At 33.7% G+C, this 22,024-nt stretch overlaps 1 protein-coding gene across 3 annotated transcripts in view; it reads left to right on the forward strand.

Annotated features, from left to right (window-relative positions):
* Nucleotides 1-22,024, forward strand: part of LOC150083569 (bifunctional heparan sulfate N-deacetylase/N-sulfotransferase-like) — a 461,935-nt gene that overhangs the window by 426,477 nt on the left and 13,434 nt on the right. For all 3 annotated transcript variants that reach the window (XM_090377367.1, XM_090377366.1, XM_090377368.1), the window contains exons 9-15: nucleotides 207-333; nucleotides 4,149-4,264; nucleotides 7,281-7,466; nucleotides 11,334-11,462; nucleotides 16,382-16,564; nucleotides 18,438-18,534; nucleotides 20,606-20,729. In XM_090377367.1, coding sequence (XP_090233493.1) covers nucleotides 207-333; nucleotides 4,149-4,264; nucleotides 7,281-7,466; nucleotides 11,334-11,462; nucleotides 16,382-16,564; nucleotides 18,438-18,534; nucleotides 20,606-20,729 — 962 coding nt within the window. The remainder of the gene's footprint in view (nucleotides 1-206; nucleotides 334-4,148; nucleotides 4,265-7,280; nucleotides 7,467-11,333; nucleotides 11,463-16,381; nucleotides 16,565-18,437; nucleotides 18,535-20,605; nucleotides 20,730-22,024) is intronic.

Here is a 22,024-nt window from a genome sequence, read left to right on the forward strand (position 1 = left end):
TCCCCTTCTTTGAGGTATACTATAAATAGTCCTTAAGAAATGTGAGCATGCACATTTTTTACTGAAAATTATGTATGTTTAAAGAGGCATTTCTTATCTTTCATAACACTTGTTACAACATTTCAGTTGTTTCTGCTGTTTATTTTATAATTAACATTTTTAAATTTACATTATGTATAATAATTTAAACCTTCATCTAAATATAGGCCTTACTGGATGCTCAAGACCGACTCAGAAGAGTCATTCCAGGTTTTCGTTTTAACCTGGGCTTCTCAGGGAAATTTTATCACAAAGGAACAGCTGAAGAAAACAGAGGAGATGACTTGCTAATTGGTAGGTATTGTGCACTGCATATTTAAATCTTTTTACATACATGTATTTTAAATTCATTAGCTGTCACATAATAGGATCACTTTTATATTCCATTTTAATCTGATTTCAGTTAAAATTCCACTTTAACTGAAATCAGAAGGCTGGTGCATGTTCTGTAGAAAAATAAATGCAAAATATGTGTCTTTCAGACCATAGTAAGCAGTAATTGTAATGGCAAAGTGAAGTTTGTTTGTTATTTGGTTTTTAGGAGCATTAGCAACTAAGGCCATATTGCTCCGGGATATGCGGTGGTCATTCCCTGACCTTTCCGTATCCTCCGTATTTGGTGGTGATGGGCTCGAACCCCGGGCTAATCAAGAAGCTTGTGCTACTCACTGCTGCTCCTTCCCACCTGGCTACGGAGGCGCCGGCAAAGTGAAGAAAATACCATATATATATACAGGGTGATTCACTACCAGTGCGACAAACTTGCAGGAGGTGTAGGGGGCACAAAGATGAATCTGAATCACGTAGCATTGCAGGATCCGAAATGCCTTCGTCATGCGGTAGAGGACGTTGAACGGGAGGTCGCATGAACAGCGATCCCGCTGGAAGTCAGCATTTGCGAACCAGTTCCCGAGGCAGTAGGATGGACGAGTATTCAAATGTTGAACTGGCCGACATGCACCTCACGTATGGAGCTGCGGACTGTAACAGGCGCGCCGCTCTGCGCTTGTACCAAGAACGTTTCCCGCATAGGCGTGCTCCTCATCATATGATTTTCACAAGTGTGCACAGAAGGTTACGTGAGAATGGTTGTTTCACGAGAGGTACCATGAATCGAGAGCGAACGACGAGGACGCCAGACAATGAGGAGAATGTCCTACGTCTTGCAGAAGGCAATCCGAGTACGAGTACTCGAGCGATATGCCAACGATTGGGTATTTCCCAATCCACTGTATGGAGGATACTGTCAACAAACCAAATGAGTCCATACCATCTGCAACGCATCCAATCATTGGAGCCTGTGGATTATCCACTCTGGAGGACTTTTGCTATTTGGTTTCTTCAACAGAAACAGTTCACAAATGCTGACTTCCAGCGGGATCGCTGTTTACGCAATCTCCCGTTCAACATCCTCTACCACATGACGAAGGCATTTCGGACCCTGCAATGCTATGTGATTCCGATTCGTCTTTGTGCCCCCTACACCTCCTGCAAGTTTGTCGCACTGGTAGTGAATCACCCTGTATATATATACAGTCAAATTTATGTACATTTTATACTTAAATACACGCTTATTTATTGGCTCAGTATGGTAAATTTTACTATTTACATCTTTTGCATCTCTTATTTTGTGAGTTAAATTGTAATTGGGATATCTCGCGATGTACTGATAGGGTGGCTGCACCACGTAATAAAAAAAGTAGCATTATACTTCTCTTTATAGGGAGTACTATTTATCTATAGTGTAACACTGAAGAAACTTGTAGCTGCACGGGGGTCAGTGCTGCATGAAAAAAACTTCTTTTTTCCTAAGAAGAAGATGTCTGTTTGCTGCCTTGCCAATAAAAAGGACATACGTTCTGTGAATTTATTATTAAATGCAAACATCTATACGTATACTATGTAAAACAAGGCAAATAAACAGAAAAACCATTCTCTAAATTTCTGACCACCACCCCTCATTGTATACTGTATTATATTTGTGTAACTTTAAAGAATCTCTGCCTTATTAAAATGTTCATTTATTTTCTTATTTTTTGAAGCTACAGTGATGATCTGTATTTCTTGTCTGTGGCACTGCATTATTTTAATGGCCTCCTAAGTGTAAATATTTAGAAAACCTTGATAATTGGTAACAGAAACTTTTGGGTTCTCCCACTCTATAAATTTCTTAAACTGATTGAACAATGACAAAGTTGAGGTTGCACTCACTTGTCATTATCCATTCATTCATCAAATTTCCGCTTAGTCATCTCATCGTATGGAGTTATAAAACACTTCTCTCAGAATCCCTTCACTGTGTCAGCCTGATCCATATTTTCTAAAACAATATTAACTGTATTTTTTATTTAAAGATTCCAGACATTCACTCTCATATGACTTGCTTCTAGGTCAGTATATGTTTTTGTGTAGCTTGGATGATTCATCTCATGTTGCAGTAAAATGTCTTGATGTATTGTGCAATTCAAAATTGAGGGGTTCAATCTCTGATGTGTTTTGGTAATAGAAAATTAATTCCATGTTCTGAAAATTTTAGTTTGGATCAGCTTGTGCAATTGTTTAACAACAGTGCAGTTCTTCCTTCTCATTTTTCACTGACCATGTACAATTATGTGAGTAGCTTTCAAAAATTAGTATTGTATGCACTGGACAGATAGGTGCTTGTCCTCCCTAGAAATTTAACTCATTGTTCTGTGTACTTACTTGTGATATTCAGTAGGGTCTCAAAGTATACAAACTCAGTGTGCAGCCCTGCTTGTATGCAGCTGGCTCACTCATTCATAGATATAACTTGTCTGCTTTATGATGACAGTTGGCACTGCATGAGAGGGGGAAGAGAAGGTTGACATTATAGCGATTGCCATATATTTTTATCTTAGATGATAAAAATATATGGCAGTAAAAATTCATCTAATTTTAAATTAGATGAATAAGAATTCTCTACTTGAAGATGATACCTTATGGATTAGTAAAGATGGTAATGTATGTCTTTAACCTAAATGCAGCCTCCTCTAAATGTGTACCCTTTTTGATGATGGACTCATCCTACTGTATTTTATTTAACATTTATGAGCATTCAATTTACAAGTAAAGTTTATGTATGCACAGACACACATGGTTTATAGGAATCCACCTAGTTTTGCTTTAATACAAGAGTGCCAATGTGAAGCATTTGATCACAATAGCCAAAAATGCGAGCAGAATATGCACTGAAATTTCATTGCATTTACTAAGATTTGGTTTTGTCTTTAAAAAATTGATTCTCATCACCAGTGTATGAATTAAGCAGTATCTGCTGTATTTTCTGAAATTAATTAAATGTAGTGCAGTTCATCACAGTCACCTTGATTTAACCGTCACTTTGGAAACTGATATTTTTCTACTTAAAAAAAAATGTATATATTTACCATGGTTTAGAGAGCTTCATTCTAATATTCACTGTTGTGTACACTATACTAAGTTTTGATATTTTCTCACATAAACAGGAATCAAGCATACCATGTTAACTATAGGAATCTATGCAACTACATTAAAAATCAAATTCATTTCTTAATACATTCCTTTCAGTATGTCTTCAAAATAAAATAATAAACTGTCTAAAAACTTAAGTATCAAAATTTAATAATTTTGCTATTTGAGCTTTTTATACAGATAGGATTTAAATATAATAATAATAATATTACTCTAATATTTTCACTCTAGTTAGCTTTTCCCCCTTTATGAAAATATAATGAGAGTCATAATTTTTTACTTTACTAATTTCTGCATTATATTCATGCATGTTTTCTGTTATATATATTTTGAATATATTGAACTTCAAAAACTAAGTCCAGTATATTAATTCTTAATTTAGCTTAATTCAGTACCTAAATTAAGCATAGTGCACTTTTATATAGAGTCTGTATAATAGTGTACTATGCTCACAGTAAAAAATAAATGGTTTACTTTTGTTTAAGTGAGCAGTGTCTCTGCTGCCAACAGTATTGATTGCAAGCAGAGCTATCCACACCATCAGCCTTGACTGCATTGCTTATATGATAACTTGCCTTGGCTTTATTTATGTGTGTTCTTATAGAATTGAGGTAATTTCCTTATTTTATTTAATATAGAACATGCTCATGACTTCTGGTGGTTCTGCCATATGTGGAGTCACAGCCAGCCACATCTATTTGACAATATATCTGCTTTGGAAACTGAAATGAGGTTGAACAGAGATTTTGCCAAGGTTTGTTTTCATAAGTGTGTGTTTATATATACCCAGTTTAGAATTTAACATATTTGCTGGAAATTTAACTTTTGATTAAAAAAAATAAGTTAATTTTATTTATAAAACTTTCAATGTATTATAAATATTTATAAGTTCCTTTGCAACTGCATTTAATGTAGTCATATGTCTGTAAACAGGTTGTAAAGCACAATTTTATAGTAGTAGTACTGTCTGAGACCACTGTGACTACAGTGGTCTCAGACAGTTTTTAAATTCTGTACAGCGGGACCAACTGATGATGTTACCAACAGAAAATTCTAAATGGGAAGCATTCAAGGAATTAATCGTGGAAGCTACTAGACTTTTCATACTGATTAAGAAATATCGTTCAAGGTTTAGGCCTAAATGGATGTCAGATGAACTAATGAGACTCATGGCAGGGAAGAAAAATGCATGGGATGCATATAAATTATCAGGCGACACAGAAGCCTGTGGTAGATATAAATTAATCTGTAATCAAGTCACAAATGAGATTATACAAGCCAATGCAGATTACGAGAAATATTTGGCAAAGGTTGCTAAGAAAAACAGCAAGGACTTTACTTATATAAACTCTAGAAGGAAGGGGATAAATCAGATTGGTCCACTTGATATCGATGGTTTGACTGTTGATGATCTTGCTCAGATAGCTGACAAACTGAATGAGTATTTTGCATCTACATTCACACACACACACGAGAAAGTCTGTAGGGAAGTGGAGGCCAGAAGCTTATTAAACTCTAACAGGGAGCTTAATGACTTTGTAATAACTGAGAGCAAAGTGGAGGAGAAATTGTTGAAGTTAAACAGAAGAAAGGCACTTGGGGTGGATGGGATCTAATACTGTTTATCTAAAATAGGTCAAAACATGACCGTTTCGGTGAAACAAACTTCTGGTATATTAATTCCAGTATACTGTATTAATTCAGTACCTAAATTAAACTAATTAACTAAATTAACCATTCTTTATAGTTAACTGTTTTAATACACATATTACTGGTGCCATGCTAGGGCCAAAAATCTATCATAAATTAGAATAGTATGGAGGATAATGCTGAGATTACTATCATAGTAATCTGTACACTCCCTGAATGTAATATTTCTATCATGATGACATTCCCAGTCAGACAAAATGCATTATTTTCATCAAACTCCATTTTATCAGTAATCCTAAGGATTCTTTAATAAGTGATTCTTCCTTTAATAAACTATGAAATATTTCCTGCCTCCCTGATTTTATATCCATTTTGGATTAAAGAACCTACTAATGGTTACAGATCTTTAAACTAAGACTTGAAAGCTTTCGATTTGAAAAATAAGCATTTATTTTCACCTTTCAGCATAAGATTTGATATAGCTTATGAAGATTATTTATTATACAGGTACTCATATGATGTAGTAATAATTTACCATATTACAAATAAATTTACAAGAAAAAGACAGTCTTTACTATGATATTGATCTCCTAAATTACAGTATTTCTGGAAATTGTTGTTGTTGTCAGGGTGAAGTGCTGCCCTGATGGGTTCCTGGCCACCCTCTGATAGGATAGCAATAACCATTTGAAATGGCCATAGATGTAGTATCACTGCACTACTAATAAATAGCAGTAAGCTTCATATTAGGAAAATGCTAAGTATTTGTTGGTAGTGAAACAGGGTGTCTCATGATAATATCTCAACCTGAAAGAGCATAAAAAGTAATTTGCATAGCATCATTTATATTGTAACTAGACTAGTAATTTAATTCTCAGTACCCTGTTAAGTGTATTATATTTTAATGATCGCCTTTTTTTGGCTCTCTATTTCAGAAAGAGAAAATTGAATTTGAAATAAAAATGAATCCTAATAAATAAAAACATAAACTAAAATCTCGAAATAAATGTTTAAAATAGTGAAGAGGTTAGAAACAACTGAAGGCAAAGATTTCTAAATTGTATTTTGACTAGATTCTAATTGGATTAATGCTTTTCAAATAGGGCATTATCAAATGCACCATCCTCATGGCTAGTGTAGTAGTTATAATCTCTGTCCTTTCCTCGTTATTTAGAGAAACTTAGGTTTGACTCCATCGAGACAGGAGAAACTGTTATGTACTCCTCCCCTTTCCCACACACACAGGTGCATATTAGCCACAGTAGCTCTTGCACCAAGAACCCTCAAATCAATTCCATACACACTCAACAAGTGTTTTGGTTTCTTCCAGAAAGTTGGGATTTTCCCATCCAGCAAAACAGGCGATATTGAGTACACCCAGTTTATAGACACAATATATTCGTAACCTTAGTTGCATTGGTGCAAATTCAAAACAATCTAGCCTCAAATATCATAGTTCCAGGAGGCCTGAGTCACAGTATATAAAATTTAAACTTTTTAAATATACTTGATTCTCTGAGTTAGTATTTGGAATATATGTGGTTATCATTTACATCAGTGGTTCTCAATCTTCTGTCACTCTAGTCACACTTTAACTGAAAGGCGAATATTAACAGCACACTGAAATATTGAATCAAACTCATTGGAATATTTCCTAATCTCCAGCATACTTGAAAAGGGTTGCAGCACACTGTTTGGGAACCACTGATTTGTATTAGTTATTAATTGGAATACAAATTACACATAGTGAGTGAGTAACAGGAACTACCTATAGAGATGCTGTTGGCCTAGATTCTATAAAAGGGACATATATTTATAAAGACAATCAAGAAATGAAAGCTAATCTTGTCACATTTTAATATATTTCTTTTAGAAGTATTACCATTAATTCAATTATAATGGAAACAGATAATCTTCAAAAAATTAATCAATTTTCTATTAATTATGCTTTTTTTTTCACTAAATTTCCTTCAGAGATATTAGCTTTAATTTGAATAACATTTTTGTGTATAGATTATTATGTTCCCAGCTTTTTGTTGATAGCAAAATTAATAACCAGTTTATTATATTGAGGGAATATTTTGTCTTGAATGACTGATTATTTTGTATTTGCTTTCTAGAAACACAACATACCAACTGACTCAGGTTATTCTGTTGCACCACATCATTCTGGTGTGTACCCAGTTCATGAGCCTTTGTATGAGGCCTGGAAGAGAGTGTGGAATGTGAGAGTTACAAGTACAGAAGAATATCCTCATCTCCGACCAGCCCGTCTCAGGAGAGGATTTATTCATAGGAATATAATGGTAAGATTAAGTACTTTCTGACATGTACATTTCAGTATTTCAGATTATTTCTCATATATCAGAACTTCTTTTCTAATAGAAACAAAGAAATTTCTGGCAATTTCTTAAAAAATTTTATATTAGAACATTTTAGATTCTATATTTGTGGTTGTTATGTAAAGTGTTTTATTAGTTGTGAAGTGTTAGTTATCTTAGTTTTGTGTTTGATTTATTATTATTAAATTCAGCTTTTATTACAAAGTTTAATTACAAAACACAGTTTTATTACAAAAAAGATAGAAATACTCCAGTAGCTTTTAATTTCCCAAAGACATTCATTATGTGAGAGCAGTGGGAATGACAGTCAGCTATATGCATCAGAGTTGAGCACAATCAATATATAGAAATTAAAATTTAATGCAGAAACACTTTACAAAGATTTAGTTTCAAACTGGAATTAGTTTTATGGTTTCTTATTTTATAAGCAGTCTGCAAATGCATTTGACATTGAAGCTTCTGGAATTGAGAGAAAATGTTAATCAGTCTTTAATTTGCTAAAGTAAATACAACTTTACTCCTGGCCATGCCTAGTTTATACTGTGGAATCTACAAGGCCATCTTTTCCAGAATGCTTGGCAAATCAACTTTGGCATCAATTATTTTGAGTGAGAAAAAAAGTCTCACTGTGGTTAGTTGGAATCAGAAATTTTGGCTTAACCCTTTCATGAGTGAATGCATACATTTACATATTTTAGTCTGTGTCAGTGAAGTATCCCTGTATATGTACAGATTACCTTGAAACTCTTTAATTATGTGCTGCCACCTGTTATTGGTGCTTTCAGTTTGAAAATGGAAAAATACGTACTGTGACCTTTGTCTTCATGTTACTTGTTTTTCAGATAACACAGGCTTACCCAATTTGAAATTGAAGAACTTCTTTATCATAAAAGATCTGAAAGACATGGTTGTGGACACAAGAACTATTAATATAAGAAATATATATCATACTACATGCACACAAACTAGAAGCAGCACAAATGAGATTTTTAAGACCATTATTAGGCTTTACAAGATTAGACCACCAAATAAATTTAGATATCTGTGAGAAATTAAAAGTAGATAGCATAGTAAATGACATAAAACGGTATCAGAAAAAATGGATCAGCCACATAGAAAGAATGAACCCAGACCGGATCCCAAAATTAGCCTTTAACTACAAACCTACAGGCAAGAGAGATGTGGGTCGACCAAGACAACGATGGCGAGATCAAGACCACCTCCAAGAGCTACAACAGAATAGGTCTTAAAAGACCTAAGCCGGACCAAGTTCATGATGATGATGATATCATACAACTCTGCAATGAACAAAATTTAAAACTAACTATATGCATATTATTAATCCAGATGTTTTGGAGCTCTTTGGCTCCTTTTTCTATGGTTATAAACTAAAACACAAACTATACTTTATGTTACAATGACTACATTCTTTGCAGTTGGACACAAAGGAACTGTATGAAAAAACATTTGACATCCCTAGCTCTTTATGAGAGAAGACTGATTGACTGCATTTATGTCAACTGGATAAAGTTCTCTGTAAGTTATGCCAAGCATCTGGGTGAAAAAGGTAAGGGGTTAAGGGGGCTGGTTGCTGCCCTTTCTGTGAAGAAAAGGCTACAGTTTGATGGTCTCTGGCTGTCTCATCTCCTTTGCAATTCTGATTTAAAAAGTGATCAAAATTGAATTGAGCAAAAGTGAAACAGACATAATGGATATTGGTGTATATGAAAAAGTGGTGACCAGTTAAACAGATAGTGAACACCTGCAAAAAAGAAAAACCTCAAAAGGAAACAATGGGTTGTGATTTTGAGTGGAAAATAGATAATTTCAAACCAGTTATTTTTGATTTTGATAGCTTTTTTTTTGTTGGATTAATAGTATTGGCAATATAATGCAAGGAAGCAAAACTCGCACAGCACCAGCCGGGGAAAAAAAAACAAAAAAAACCTAGAGGATGAGAAAAGAAAAAAAGCCCGCTTCATTCTTCATTTGCTCATTACTTCCAATAATTTGTTCAATCCTTACTTATTCAATCCCACTTTCACAACAAGAAATATATTCCAACAACCAGTTATTCTTTGGCTACATGCAATTTCTAAACATCTATTTCTGTAACCACTCTTTTTATACTTCATGTGCATCATTTGAGAAAGAGTAAATGTGCTATCAGCAGTTAGGGTACTTAACCCTTTCCAGAAGCTTGTGCACTTCAGTTAGGATGCTATTAAGATGCCTACTTTCAGAGATTGCAATTTACAGAACATGAATTGGTAAAAATCATTTTGTAACTCCCCCCCCCCCCCAACTGATTTTGTTGATCTTCTCTACACCTTTACAACAGGTCTGTGTCCTTCCTAAAATGAGGTTTCCAAACTTGTATGCAGTATTTCAGGTGCTACCTAACCATAGCCTTACACAGTGGGATAATCAACTCTGTCCCTGCTGGAAAAGTTTGTGTATATCATTAGCAGAACTCTATAAGCTGTTCTAGCAGCAACCTGCTTGCACTGCTTAAAGAATTTCATGTCACACTGTACAATTACCCCTAGAAAAATCAAATAGTAGCATCAAATACTACCTCGTATTTGATGCTACCAAATACTACCAAATACTTTGGGTAGCATCAAATACTACCTCGTATTCGATGCTACCCAAATGATATGTTAGTCTGGGATTACTGCTGTTCAGATGCAGTTCCTTTCATTTATTAATGTTAAACCACATGCGCCATTTTTCAGTCCATTCACTTAATTTATATGGATCTTCTTGATGTAGCATACCCTGATTACTTTCATTATCCACTATGTTTACCTGAGTATTATTAACAAGCTTAAAATACCTACATCAATATCATTAATAAATATTAAAAACAGTAGGTGACCCAACCCAGACCCCTGTGGAACCCCAATCATCACATTAGTCAATGAAGAGCAGCTGGCCATTTATAACCACTCTTTATCTCACACCACTTAATTATCCCTTTAACCATAGTAAATTTCCTCTAATGCAGTATTCCTCCATTACTGTTTCTCCACAGTAGTAGCTTGTCACTAATTCCATGCTGCTAATTAAATTATGCTGTATTTGCATCCAGTTCTTTTATAACAACCTCATTGTAACCAGGCAGAGTGGTTAGACATAATCTCCTTTTAAAAAAAGGCCTCTGCCACAGTTCTGTTATAATTCCATTCTTATCCAGTGGATCTTGTATTACTTAATTAACTATGGTCTCCACAGCTTTCTTGCATATCTAGATTCATTTCATCCTTTTAACTACCTTTGTGAATAAGATGATATCCAGCTCAGGACCCTGGGTTTGCCAAGCCAGGGTCCTGAGCTGGATATCATCATTCTTCTCTTTCTTGGTGATGCCTTCTACTTCTCTCTCTCTCTCTCTCTCTCTCTCTCTCTCTCTCTCTCTCTCTCTCTCTCTCTCTCTCTCTCTCTCTCACACACACACACACACACACACACACACACACACACACACACACACACACACACACACACACACACACACACACTAACTCGGGAATTTTTTTTTTTTTTTTTGGCTGGTGCAGCATAAGCCTCAGGCTTCCTTGTACCATATGGCTAATAATAATAATAATAATAATAAGATAGACATTAGCACTTGAATAAATTCATAGAAATGGTCCTTTTAAATAATTGTTATCTTAAAAGTGATTAAACTATTTACAGTTACATAGAAGTGTTGTTAATAATTTGAAAGTTATGCTTATAATATGGGATTTTTATCCATAAAAAATCAGTATATCATTTGTATATCAGTATTAATATTAATTGAGTTATTTTTATTTGTGTTCTTAGGTATTGCCTAGACAGACTTGTGGATTGTATACCCATACCATTTTCCTGGATAAATATCCTGGTGGAACAGAAAAACTGGAGAACAGTATCCGTGGTGGGGAGCTCTTCCACCTTTTTGTTTATAATCCTGTAAGAGATGCTGTTTATATGTCTGCATGTGTATAAGTAATTTTGTATGTGTGTGTGTGCTGTGTGTGTATATATATATATTTATTTTTTTTTTAGTTTAAAAAATATTATTTTTAGTTTAAATACTTTTTCAAACTTTTTACCTGAACTTCCTATAAAAAAGGTGCCACTCTTATCATTCTTGATTGTAACCGATAGCAATTTCCTCATAAAGACCAATTGAATGAAAAGAGGAGCATAGGGATCCTGCAACAGCACCAAAATATGCATAAGTGACATATCTTTTTCTGTATGTAGAAGTCTTGCAGCTGTTATCAAGTATATTCCACTTTTTTAAAAAAGTTGCCAGGGTGTCTGCTTTGGATTTGGTTATACCCAAGTCCTTTGCCAAGTTATCCAATTCTTGCTGATTACAAAAATGTTGCACACTTCACTTGAACAAGCTTTTGATTTGTGGATGATAACTTGGAATATACCACAACTTTTTAAACTGTGTTCCAATTGCTCTTCCTAAAACATTCTGGGCATGCTCAGTCAAGTTCAGAGAATATCCTTACTTTGAAGGAATTCATCAACCAGCTGAGTCCTATGTGGAAGAGTATTATGTTCTATGAAAATGAATTCCAGACCTATGTGGGTTTGCTATTTGGCATTCATTAGGAAAGTTTGGATGTCCCATTGGAAATGGGGGGAATTCTTAAAGGATTCCTTCATATGTTGATATGTTGATATTCTTCAGAAAGAGAAATCCTAATCAGGTATTTGGACTTATTGTATTAAAATACATTAGCAGACATTAGCTTTCATGTAAAAATTTATGCAGTTACATTAAAAAAAGAAAAAATGTGATTATAACGACTTGTGGACATCAGCATACTAAATGAATGAAAATAGCAAAAGTATTGCTCAAAATAATGCATGCTGTTATTTTTGTATCCAAATTTATAACATCTGAAAGTAGATATTTCACTGCAAACAAATGAAATTACCAAGAATATTTAGCACCAGTTTTAACTAGTGATGGCATGATCAAATGATTAATAATCAATTATTTCACTAATTGAAATAATTGATTGTGAAATCAAAAACAACAAAATAACCATGGCTGCTAAAGCACAAGTTAAGAATAAAATTTCCATTAAAGTGAAGCAGGAGATGATAAAATATACATGAAAGAGTAAAAATTAGTGCATTAGTACGTGAGTTTTCCTAAATTGATTGTTTATGCAATAGTTAAACAAAAGGCTATTCTAAAGAGTGTTAAAGTTAATGATGATTCTACATTAGTGCATAAGGGAAGAGACTTTTTTATTGTGGAAATGGAAAGGCTTTTGTTAATATGGATTAGGGAAAAGCAGATGAAGGGTGCCTAGACAATTTATCTGCAGACTTGCTAAGCAGACCTAGGATGATCTGAAACTTAAAGCTCCATCAACCAGAGGCTGGTTCGAGTGCTTCAAAAACAGGGTAAATATCAGAAGTATTGAGAGGCATCAAGTGCTGATGCCTTTAAAATTGAATTCCAAGAGTTTGTTGATCAAAAAGGTTATCTTCTCCATCAGGTTTTTAATGTTGATGAAACTGGCCTCTTCTGGAAGCGAATGCCCAGGAGAAGGTACATTACTAGTTTACTAGTTTAGGATGAGGCTAGTTTACCTGAGCATAAGCCTATGAAAGATAGGCTCACTCTCCTGTTAGGTGCCAATGCCTCTAGAGATTTTAAGCTAAAGCCTTTGTTGGTGTATCACCCTAATACCCCCCAGGGAATTCAAAAAGTCAACAAAGGCTTGCTGGGAGTGTTTTGATGCAAGATTTATAAGATTTGAAGAAAAATAAGTTTCCTGTGAAGGCACTGCTCCTGCTGGATAATGTGCCAAACCATGATCCCAACCTTTTCAATCTCTTGAGGCCAAAGATTTTTGGAGGTCAAAGTTCAACATCCTGGACGGTAAGTTTTTGGAATGATGTTTCCACCAGGTGCATAAATTCAGCATGGAAAAACATCATCCATTAATTTTATGGATTTGAAGATTATGGTGCTTTGACAAATGATATTGTCACTCTTGGTGAATCAGTGGGTCTGGAGGTTGATGAAGAGCTACAAGAGTTGAAGAAAATTATGAAGAGTGACACTTGAGAGGAAGAGGAAGACAACCAAAAAGTGTCAGGTGAAGAGTTGAGGACTTTCATTTCTTGTTGGGAGTGTTTAAGCAAAGTGGCAAAAAAACACAGAACTCGTGAAGTGCAAAATGGAAGATGAAGTCATTTTTTACTTCAGAAAGCTACAAAAGACTACAAAAATAGTCTACTTTGGACAGTTTCTTTGCCAGTAGTGACAAAAGACACCTGATCTAGTTCCACCACCACTATGCCACCATCGATTTCATTAGCCGCACTTCAATCTAAGGTAAATGCTAATTTATTGTTTTTGTATTTTTATTTGAAGATGTTTTATAACTACCTATTATATAATCTTTATAACACTCATTTTTAATGTAAAAATCCGAAGTGTAACATGTAAGAAATACCTATGTGTTGTTGGGGCAACCTCTCAAGAGTTTAGAATGAATTACAGGAAATCAGTGTATTATTGGTTTCAATATACGAGTTTTGTGGAACAAATTACCATCGGATGTTGGGGCCCCACTGTACTTATTTACAGTTGACTGATAGAAGAAAACTAGAAATAAATACTAAACAACTTCTGATTAAGAGAAGTGGCTGATGGGGCTCAACTTGAAGATATTTCTTCCTATGTGTGCACAAATTTGTTAAAATTTAAAAATTCCGAATAGTTTTATTTTACAGAATGGGCCAGTTTTGTACTACAAACTAGAATAGTTCAACATTCACTTCATAGATGGAGCCACAAGAAGATGTTAACTTATAAACAAATAGTTGTCTAAGTTGATAAGGCATTTTTTTTCTGATTAACAATTTGCAAATTTACAAAATCATGTCCTTTGTTCCAAAAAAAAATAAATAAATAATAATAATAAAACTGCTACCAACTGTGAAATTCTCTACCTTAAAAGAAAGAACTAATTGTTAGGATTCCATCACAGCTCACTATATGCCCCCACGTTGCGCAGCAAGCTCATACACTCCTTGCCATTCGTTTTTAATATGTTCAAAACTCATATTTTTATTGTTAACTTTATCAACTTTGAGTTTATTTGTTTTTTGTTTTGAGGTTATTTATGGTAAGTAATTTAAGGATTTAGAAGTATGTCACAGTGAAAATGCTACTCTGATTCTGTTGAATGTATTTTGCGGCAAAGGAGAAACATGCCATTTCGTGTTTCTGCCAATGTATTCAGGATCGTTTTGAAAGACCGATCCTGAATATTTTTACACGTATATATTGATACTACATTTCTTTAGGACAACTAGAGAAAATCTGCTACCAATTGTGAAATTTTCGCAAGGGGCTGCTAGTATGTTATAATAACTTGGTTCATTTGGTGCTGTTCCTCGGCTGTTATAGCATCATATTACCAAACATTGTTTTTATGCTGACATAAAAACAATGAAAAATTCAGGCCTTCATTCAGAATTTATAGTTAGATATTCTGTCAGTACAGTCAGTCCTCGTATAACATGTGTTTACACCACACGAATTCGATCATACACGATTTATAAATAGGGGAACGATATCCTATATAACATGAACCGAATTCGCTTATGCACGATTCGTCTTTGTGTTGTCAAGAAATGGGAGTTGAACGCGGAATCACCCCAACTGAACGCAACACGGTAGGAATGAAGAGAAGATTCTGAAAATGTATTTATGTTTTTTATATCAGTGAAAGAGAAACACATTTCACCATAATAGAGTAAAAACCCACACAATTTCAGCTATCGGTATTATCGCAAATGCCATTAGATCGAGTTTATTACCAGTTTATAACAGATTCCACTAGCAGAAACGTAACTGGAAATTGTTTTTATTGTTTTATGGTAGTAACCCCCAGAAATGTGCTTTAGTAAAATGTGAGGTGTTAATAGTGTATCTCTGCATTTACGGTGTTGTTTATTCAGTTGCTACACGGGCGCAGCTTTGTTTATGTGTATCAAGCATGCTTCCTCATTTTGTAATTGTGCTTTATTCCCTAAAAATGAGTGAAATACTTAAAAGGTATGAAAAGGAAGCGTCCTGGTGAAGACACTACAGATTCAGAGAGAAAAAGAAAAGCAATATCGATAAACAGAGGCCGACTGGGTCAAAAATTCTTACCTGGGAAAATTTGTAGTGGCCTCATACTATGGTTTATGGCCAGTCTGCCACTGTCAATAGAGAAAAAATATGAAATTGTGAAGCGCTTTGAGCGAAATGAAAGACCATGTGATATTGCACGTGCTACAGGCCTAAATGAGGCAACGCCGAGAATTATAAAGAATGCAGAGAAAATAAAAACTTTCATAGCAGGAACAACTCAAAGTGTAATTAAAATCCATTAGATCAAGACACAGAGAGTTAGAAGGGATGGAATGGCTGTCATCTGTTTGGATAGAAAATCAAACAAAAAACAAGTTTGCTTACAATAGAAGCAAAAGCATTAACAATATTTTATTACGTAATAGTCGTAATAAAATATGTAAGTATTTTATTACGATTATTTATTGTTTGGTAATGTTTTAGTTACAAATGTGTGTTCAATCTTGGGTGGTTGGCACCTAACCCTACTTTTCCCATAGGGCCTGTTGTTTCTATTGCATGATTTTGCATTGCACGAGGGTTTCTAGGAACACAACTATCGTGCTATACGAGGACTGACTGTATATGGAATGTTAAGAAAAAATTTGAGGCACATTAGTGTTTTTGTTAAACTACTGTTTGAAAGAAATTAAGTTTAATTTCATTTTTTTTGCCTTGTGTAGCATCCAATAATTTTTTTTAATCCATTTCATATTTCCAGGTTAATGTTTTCATGACTCACCTTTCTAATTATGGGAATGATCGATTAGCCTTATATACCTTTGAATCAGTGGTGAAGTTTGTGCAGTGTTGGACCAATTTGCAACTTGCTACTGTCCCTCCACTTCAGCTAGCCGAAAGGTACTTTCAAATGTATCCTGATGAGTCAGATCCTATTTGGATGGTAAGTTTATTCATGATAATTAATTAGCACTTTTATAAAAATTTTCCTCAACTATGTTAGTTACTTTTTTGGATTAAACCAGTGTTTTTTTGAGTATGTTTTGTAACTTTTGTTCATGTACAGCATATTACAGATCTCATTAATCCATTCGGGTGAATCTGATTTATTTCCACGAAATAGTTTTACACTTATAAATTGTTCATAAGTTATAAATGCCCATTATTGGGGTTGATAGTAAGATATGTATGATGTTGTTACTGTTTCTAATCCAAATTATTTTCCAGACAGGAAATAAAGCTTGAAAAAGTAAAACAAAAAGTATGTCTGCATATCTCTCTATGTTGACTTAAGTTTGACCAATAATACCAGTTTTAAAAAAATAAAATGAAGTTAACGTGTATATATATATATATAGGGTGATTGGAAGAAAGAGAGGAGAAACTCCAAGGTGCCAGTGAGACAGTAGGTCTCTTTTCAGCATAAAGTGAGCACAAAATGAAGAACAGAGAATGGCTGGAGGAAATTTCAGAAGTGAAAATGCAGTAAGATGATATGTTTCCTTTAATGGTTTAAAGTTATTGCAAGCTGAATTTAGGGAAGAATAAAATAAATTCTGTGTAATGTAGTGAGGATGAAAGTTGTGTCTCATGTATAAATAATAAAGGGAAATACCTGGGAAGAAGTAGAAAGAAATTCAGCTGCTGATGCTCCATTTTTTCAGGGGAATGATACAAGGTACTCCAGCAGGTGAAGTAAGAATATAGCATTTCTGTAACCCTCGACCCAGCAAAGTCCTGAGCTGAGCAGCTATAGTCCCTACCTCAACAACTAATAAGCAAACACATTTCTTACCAATAAAGCACCTGAAGCCATGAAAAATAAATGGACCAATTATAAGTACAAGGAGAACAAAAGGATTAAAACAAGAACAAAAAATTGCATACTATGAAATGCAACAGAAACTTATAGGAGATAAAAAGGCGACAAAGTATATTAGAACTAGGCAGAAATGTGAGGAAACAGTGAAGTCTGAAATATTGAGAGTGAAATCACTCATCAATATGAAAATATGACTAGAAAAGAGCAGTATATTAAGCCTAATAAACTTAAAATAAAAAGTAAAGAATAAAACTGAAACATAGTATCTGCAGAAAGGTTAACAGAACTGATAGTTTGAAGAATTTGTAAATCAAATAAAAAATAGAAATTGAAGTTTGCCATGTACAAAACAGAGAACTAACTATAAGAAAATTCCAGAAGGGAAAAACTCAAAGGGCCAATGTGAAAATATGCCTTCTTTGCTGGTATAAATTTATCAACTGAAATATAAATTTAGAGAAAAGACAAAATAGTAAATTTCTGGAAAAAGATAATGGGTGAAGTCTTATTGAGGTTTTTCACTTCTAAAAGTTCTTCTGATCATTCTTTATACTTTGTTTTGTGATAATTTTATGCCTGAAAGGAGACTTACCATCTCACTTGTCATTTTGGAGATTTCCTCTTCCAATCACTCTATTTACTTTATATACAGGCAGACATATTTTATTTCCTTAAAATTAGTATTACTGGTCAGCTTTAAAACAATATGGAGAGACATCATATTGGCTGACTTTTTTCAAGCTTTATGTTTGAAAAATACAATTTAAAAATATTGTTTGTAATTAATTGGCTCAGTTAAGTTTAGTACAGTTAATAATTACTTTAATTTAATAACATCATGTTGAAAAAAGTTTAACTGTGCGAAAGAATATTGCATTTAAATCATAAATTAACTAATAAAACAATAAAATATTTAATTCTATTCCCATGATTTTGTAAAGCAGTTTGGTATTAACATAGTGTCATATATTAATTCTTATTGATGACTTTGTAGAATCCTTGTAATGATAAAAGGCATTTGGCTATTTGGTCAACAACAAAATCATGTGAGCAACTTCCAAAGTTCCTTGTTATTGGTCCTCAGAAAACAGGTAAGTGTTTGTATTATTCAGTAAATATCACTTAAGTAATTTTCCTGAAAATCATTCCTTCCTCTCATCTCGAATTGAACTACAGTTGTGCCCCCGTATCCGTGGTTAACCACGGAAAGAAAATGAGAAAATTTAACACATACTACTTGCATGTCCAGTACGATGCTTCCCTTTATTTTTTACAATGTCCATTTTAAATCGAATAGCTTCCCTCTATTTTTAACAGTGTCACGTATGGTTTGATCACCAACCTTATAATAGTTTTTTAGAGATTTAACGGATGCACCGTTTTCAAACTTTTGAATAACTTCAAGTTTTTGTTTAATTTGAAAGCACAACTGTTGTTTGCCCATCGTTTTCCCGATTTCTAAACGAGAAAAAAAAAAAAATTCCGATATCCCTGACATAAATTACGAAACAAAATTTGTCCTTTTGTGGTACAACAGAACACAACATCGATGCAACGCACTAAATCAAACTATCAAACTAAACATTTGGTCTCTTTGTTTTTGTTTTGAGTGGTAGGTGTGAAGACAGCGGGGGTTGTAAACTAATAGGTACACTAATCTCCCAATTACGACTTATAACGCCAGTTCTTGTTGTTTATTTACAACTTTCAAAATATCTGTTTATACCTATTCTAGTTATTACTTGATTTTTTTTTTTTTTTTTTAATTTGGAGTCTTGAAGTGTTCCTGTTAATCCAATCCCGGTAAATTGAGAGTCTGCTGTACTTTATTATTATCATATTTAATGTTGGTAACGTCTTATTGTGTGTTTAATTTATCAATTAAACTTTATTATACGTATGTACAAGAAAATTACATTGTATGTGGGGTCAGCAGGTGTTCACTTATATCCGCAGTTTCAGCCATCCACGGTAGGTCTTGGAACGTATCCCCTGCGGATACGGGGGTCTTACTGTACTTAAATAAGAGAAGCACATCCTGGCTGGAATAGATGTCTTAAATTCCTGTCTGCCAGATTGTCCTTCCCACTTTTTGAATATTTAAAATAATAATAATAATGAAGTTTATTTTTAGTAATGGCAATAAATACATTTAACAAATGAAGTTGATTAGCCAACATTAATATTTCTTTTCCAGATAGCATCACTTATTGGAAATAACCATTGAAATTGTTCACAGAGAACTATTTCAATGTAATAAAAATAATTAAGGTGCACAGCTTTCTCTCTTGTTAAATAAATACTTAACTTGAAGAAATGACCATGTTTTTAAGAAGATGCTTCTAGTTTATCATCCTTGTTTCTGTGTGTAGGATATAGCATGCAAAACTTTTAATGCATGAAAAGTCAAAATTAGCAATGTAAATGGCACTTTATTTTGAGATTCCATAATTTTATATCAAATTAAAAATTATTTTATAATAAATTGTATAAATGAATATGAATTTTTTACACAGCATGTCCTACAAGAAAGGACACAAAATTAAGAAGACTAGAAGTTATTAAGCAAGTCATTTGAAATAAAATGTGACATTTTTTTCTGTGCCCAGAGTTGTTGGCATTTAAAGTTCAATAATTACAGGAGATGTTGATGCAAATATTTTATTTTACATTACTGTTAAAATCTACAATAAATATTCAAATTGTGTGCCTCTTTCTGTGATACATTCTAAGCATTGCATATGCAGACATGGTTTGTAGCAACTGGCATATACAGTAATGACAAACTATATCCATATCAAGTGTAACACTTCATCTTAAATCAGTAAACAGTGCTCAATAGGTGGATTTTCCTCCATTGAATTAATATGCATCTGAGACTGCAGTGATTTATTTTTTTCACTTGTGATGGAGCGAATAGTACACATGGCTTGTATTTGTGATCAGAAATCTAATCTTATTAAATGACAGGGTAATTTCCAGCACTGGATCATAAATATGAGGATAACATCAACTTTACACGCCTTATTAGATTTTACATTTTCAAAAGTAACTTTATTAACTTTAAAAGTGATTTTCTTATCACGTCATTGTATGTTTGATATTATTTAAACTTGAGAGAAATATGAGAAAAACTTATGTAGAAAAAAATATTATCTGCAGGTACAACAGCATTGTACACATTTCTCTCCATGCATCCTGCCATTGTCAGCAATTACCCTAGTCCTGAAACATTTGAAGAAGTCCAGTTTTTTAATGGAAGGAATTACTATAAAGGCCTGGATTGGTAACTAGAATTTTAACTTTGAATATTTAATAATGTTAGCAATTTTTTTATTTTTTTTCATAAATCCACTAACTTTTTGTAGAAATTCTTTTTTACAGTTACAGAGAAAATTTAGTCTACTGGATTTCAGTTAAAGTTTGTTTTATCTTTCAAATACAGACTTACAGTCAGTTCTGTTATAACGTGCATTTTTGCAATGCAAATTTTCTCCAATGCGACTGAAATATTAGGGCAGTGATCTCCGAAGTGGGTTGTGCGCACCCTTAGGGGTATGCGAGATGATCCTCAATAAAATCGTGAAGGCTGTTTTCCACACTGATATATAATCCAGACATAATACATTATATCTAGATAATAAAATCTAGATATAATGCATACCATGTAAATTATTTATAAATAAAACAAATAGCATTACATTTACTACACTTTTTACATTAATGATTTCTTATCAGTGTGTACTTGAACTTCAATTTAATTTTGTTTTGTATTTTTTTATTTGTGATCTTTTAAAATTATTTGTGATTTTAGATATAATTCCTTCCATGTAAATGATTTATAAATAAAAAAAAATATTAAACTTATATATTTAATTTTTTTTCTGGGATGCACTCTAGTCCTTTTAAGTAAAATAAGGGTGCATGACCAAAAAAGTTTGGAGACCACTGTGTTAAGGAACAATGTATGTATAACATGATTTTCTCATTGGCTCATGTGCGATTTCGTCTGCGAGATAACACCAGGTGAACGCAAAACATGGCACCAAGCTGAACTTAGCGACCTGTGCAGCAGTACATACAAGTTTACAAAGCTTAAGAAATGTCAAACATTAAATTCGTGAGAATGCCCTTTGCACATATAGAGAGCTATATTTCCCATTTACTGTAGTTGTATTGGTCGGAGGCACACTGATGTCATTCACTGTATTCACAAGACAACATGTGCGAGCATGTTGTCTTGTGAATACATGTAGGGACAACATGCGAGCCCTTAAATTACAGTTTCTGGCATTGTTGACTCCATGAGTGAAATGTGGTTTGTTTGAACAAAATGCAGCAGGGCAAGTGGAGTATGCTAACCATTTTCAGAATTCTAATTGGTTATCTGTGTTTTCGGGTTCACAATGTTGAAATCGCTGGATATTATAAGTTCATTTCTTCATTTTTTTTAATGTTCTCCAGACATGGAACATTGAGACTGGTGGAATTAATTCTTTCATTACTAAGTCAGGAGAGGGAGCTACACTCAGGACTGTACTTACACTTCTTGGGGCCTCTTTAAAGATACCAGTATCCAAA

Source organism: Mastigoproctus giganteus, chromosome 7, assembly GCF_048544385.1.
Source record: "Mastigoproctus giganteus isolate SK-2022 chromosome 7, ASM4854438v1, whole genome shotgun sequence".
NCBI classification, from domain to species: Eukaryota; Metazoa; Arthropoda; class Arachnida; order Uropygi; family Thelyphonidae; genus Mastigoproctus; species Mastigoproctus giganteus.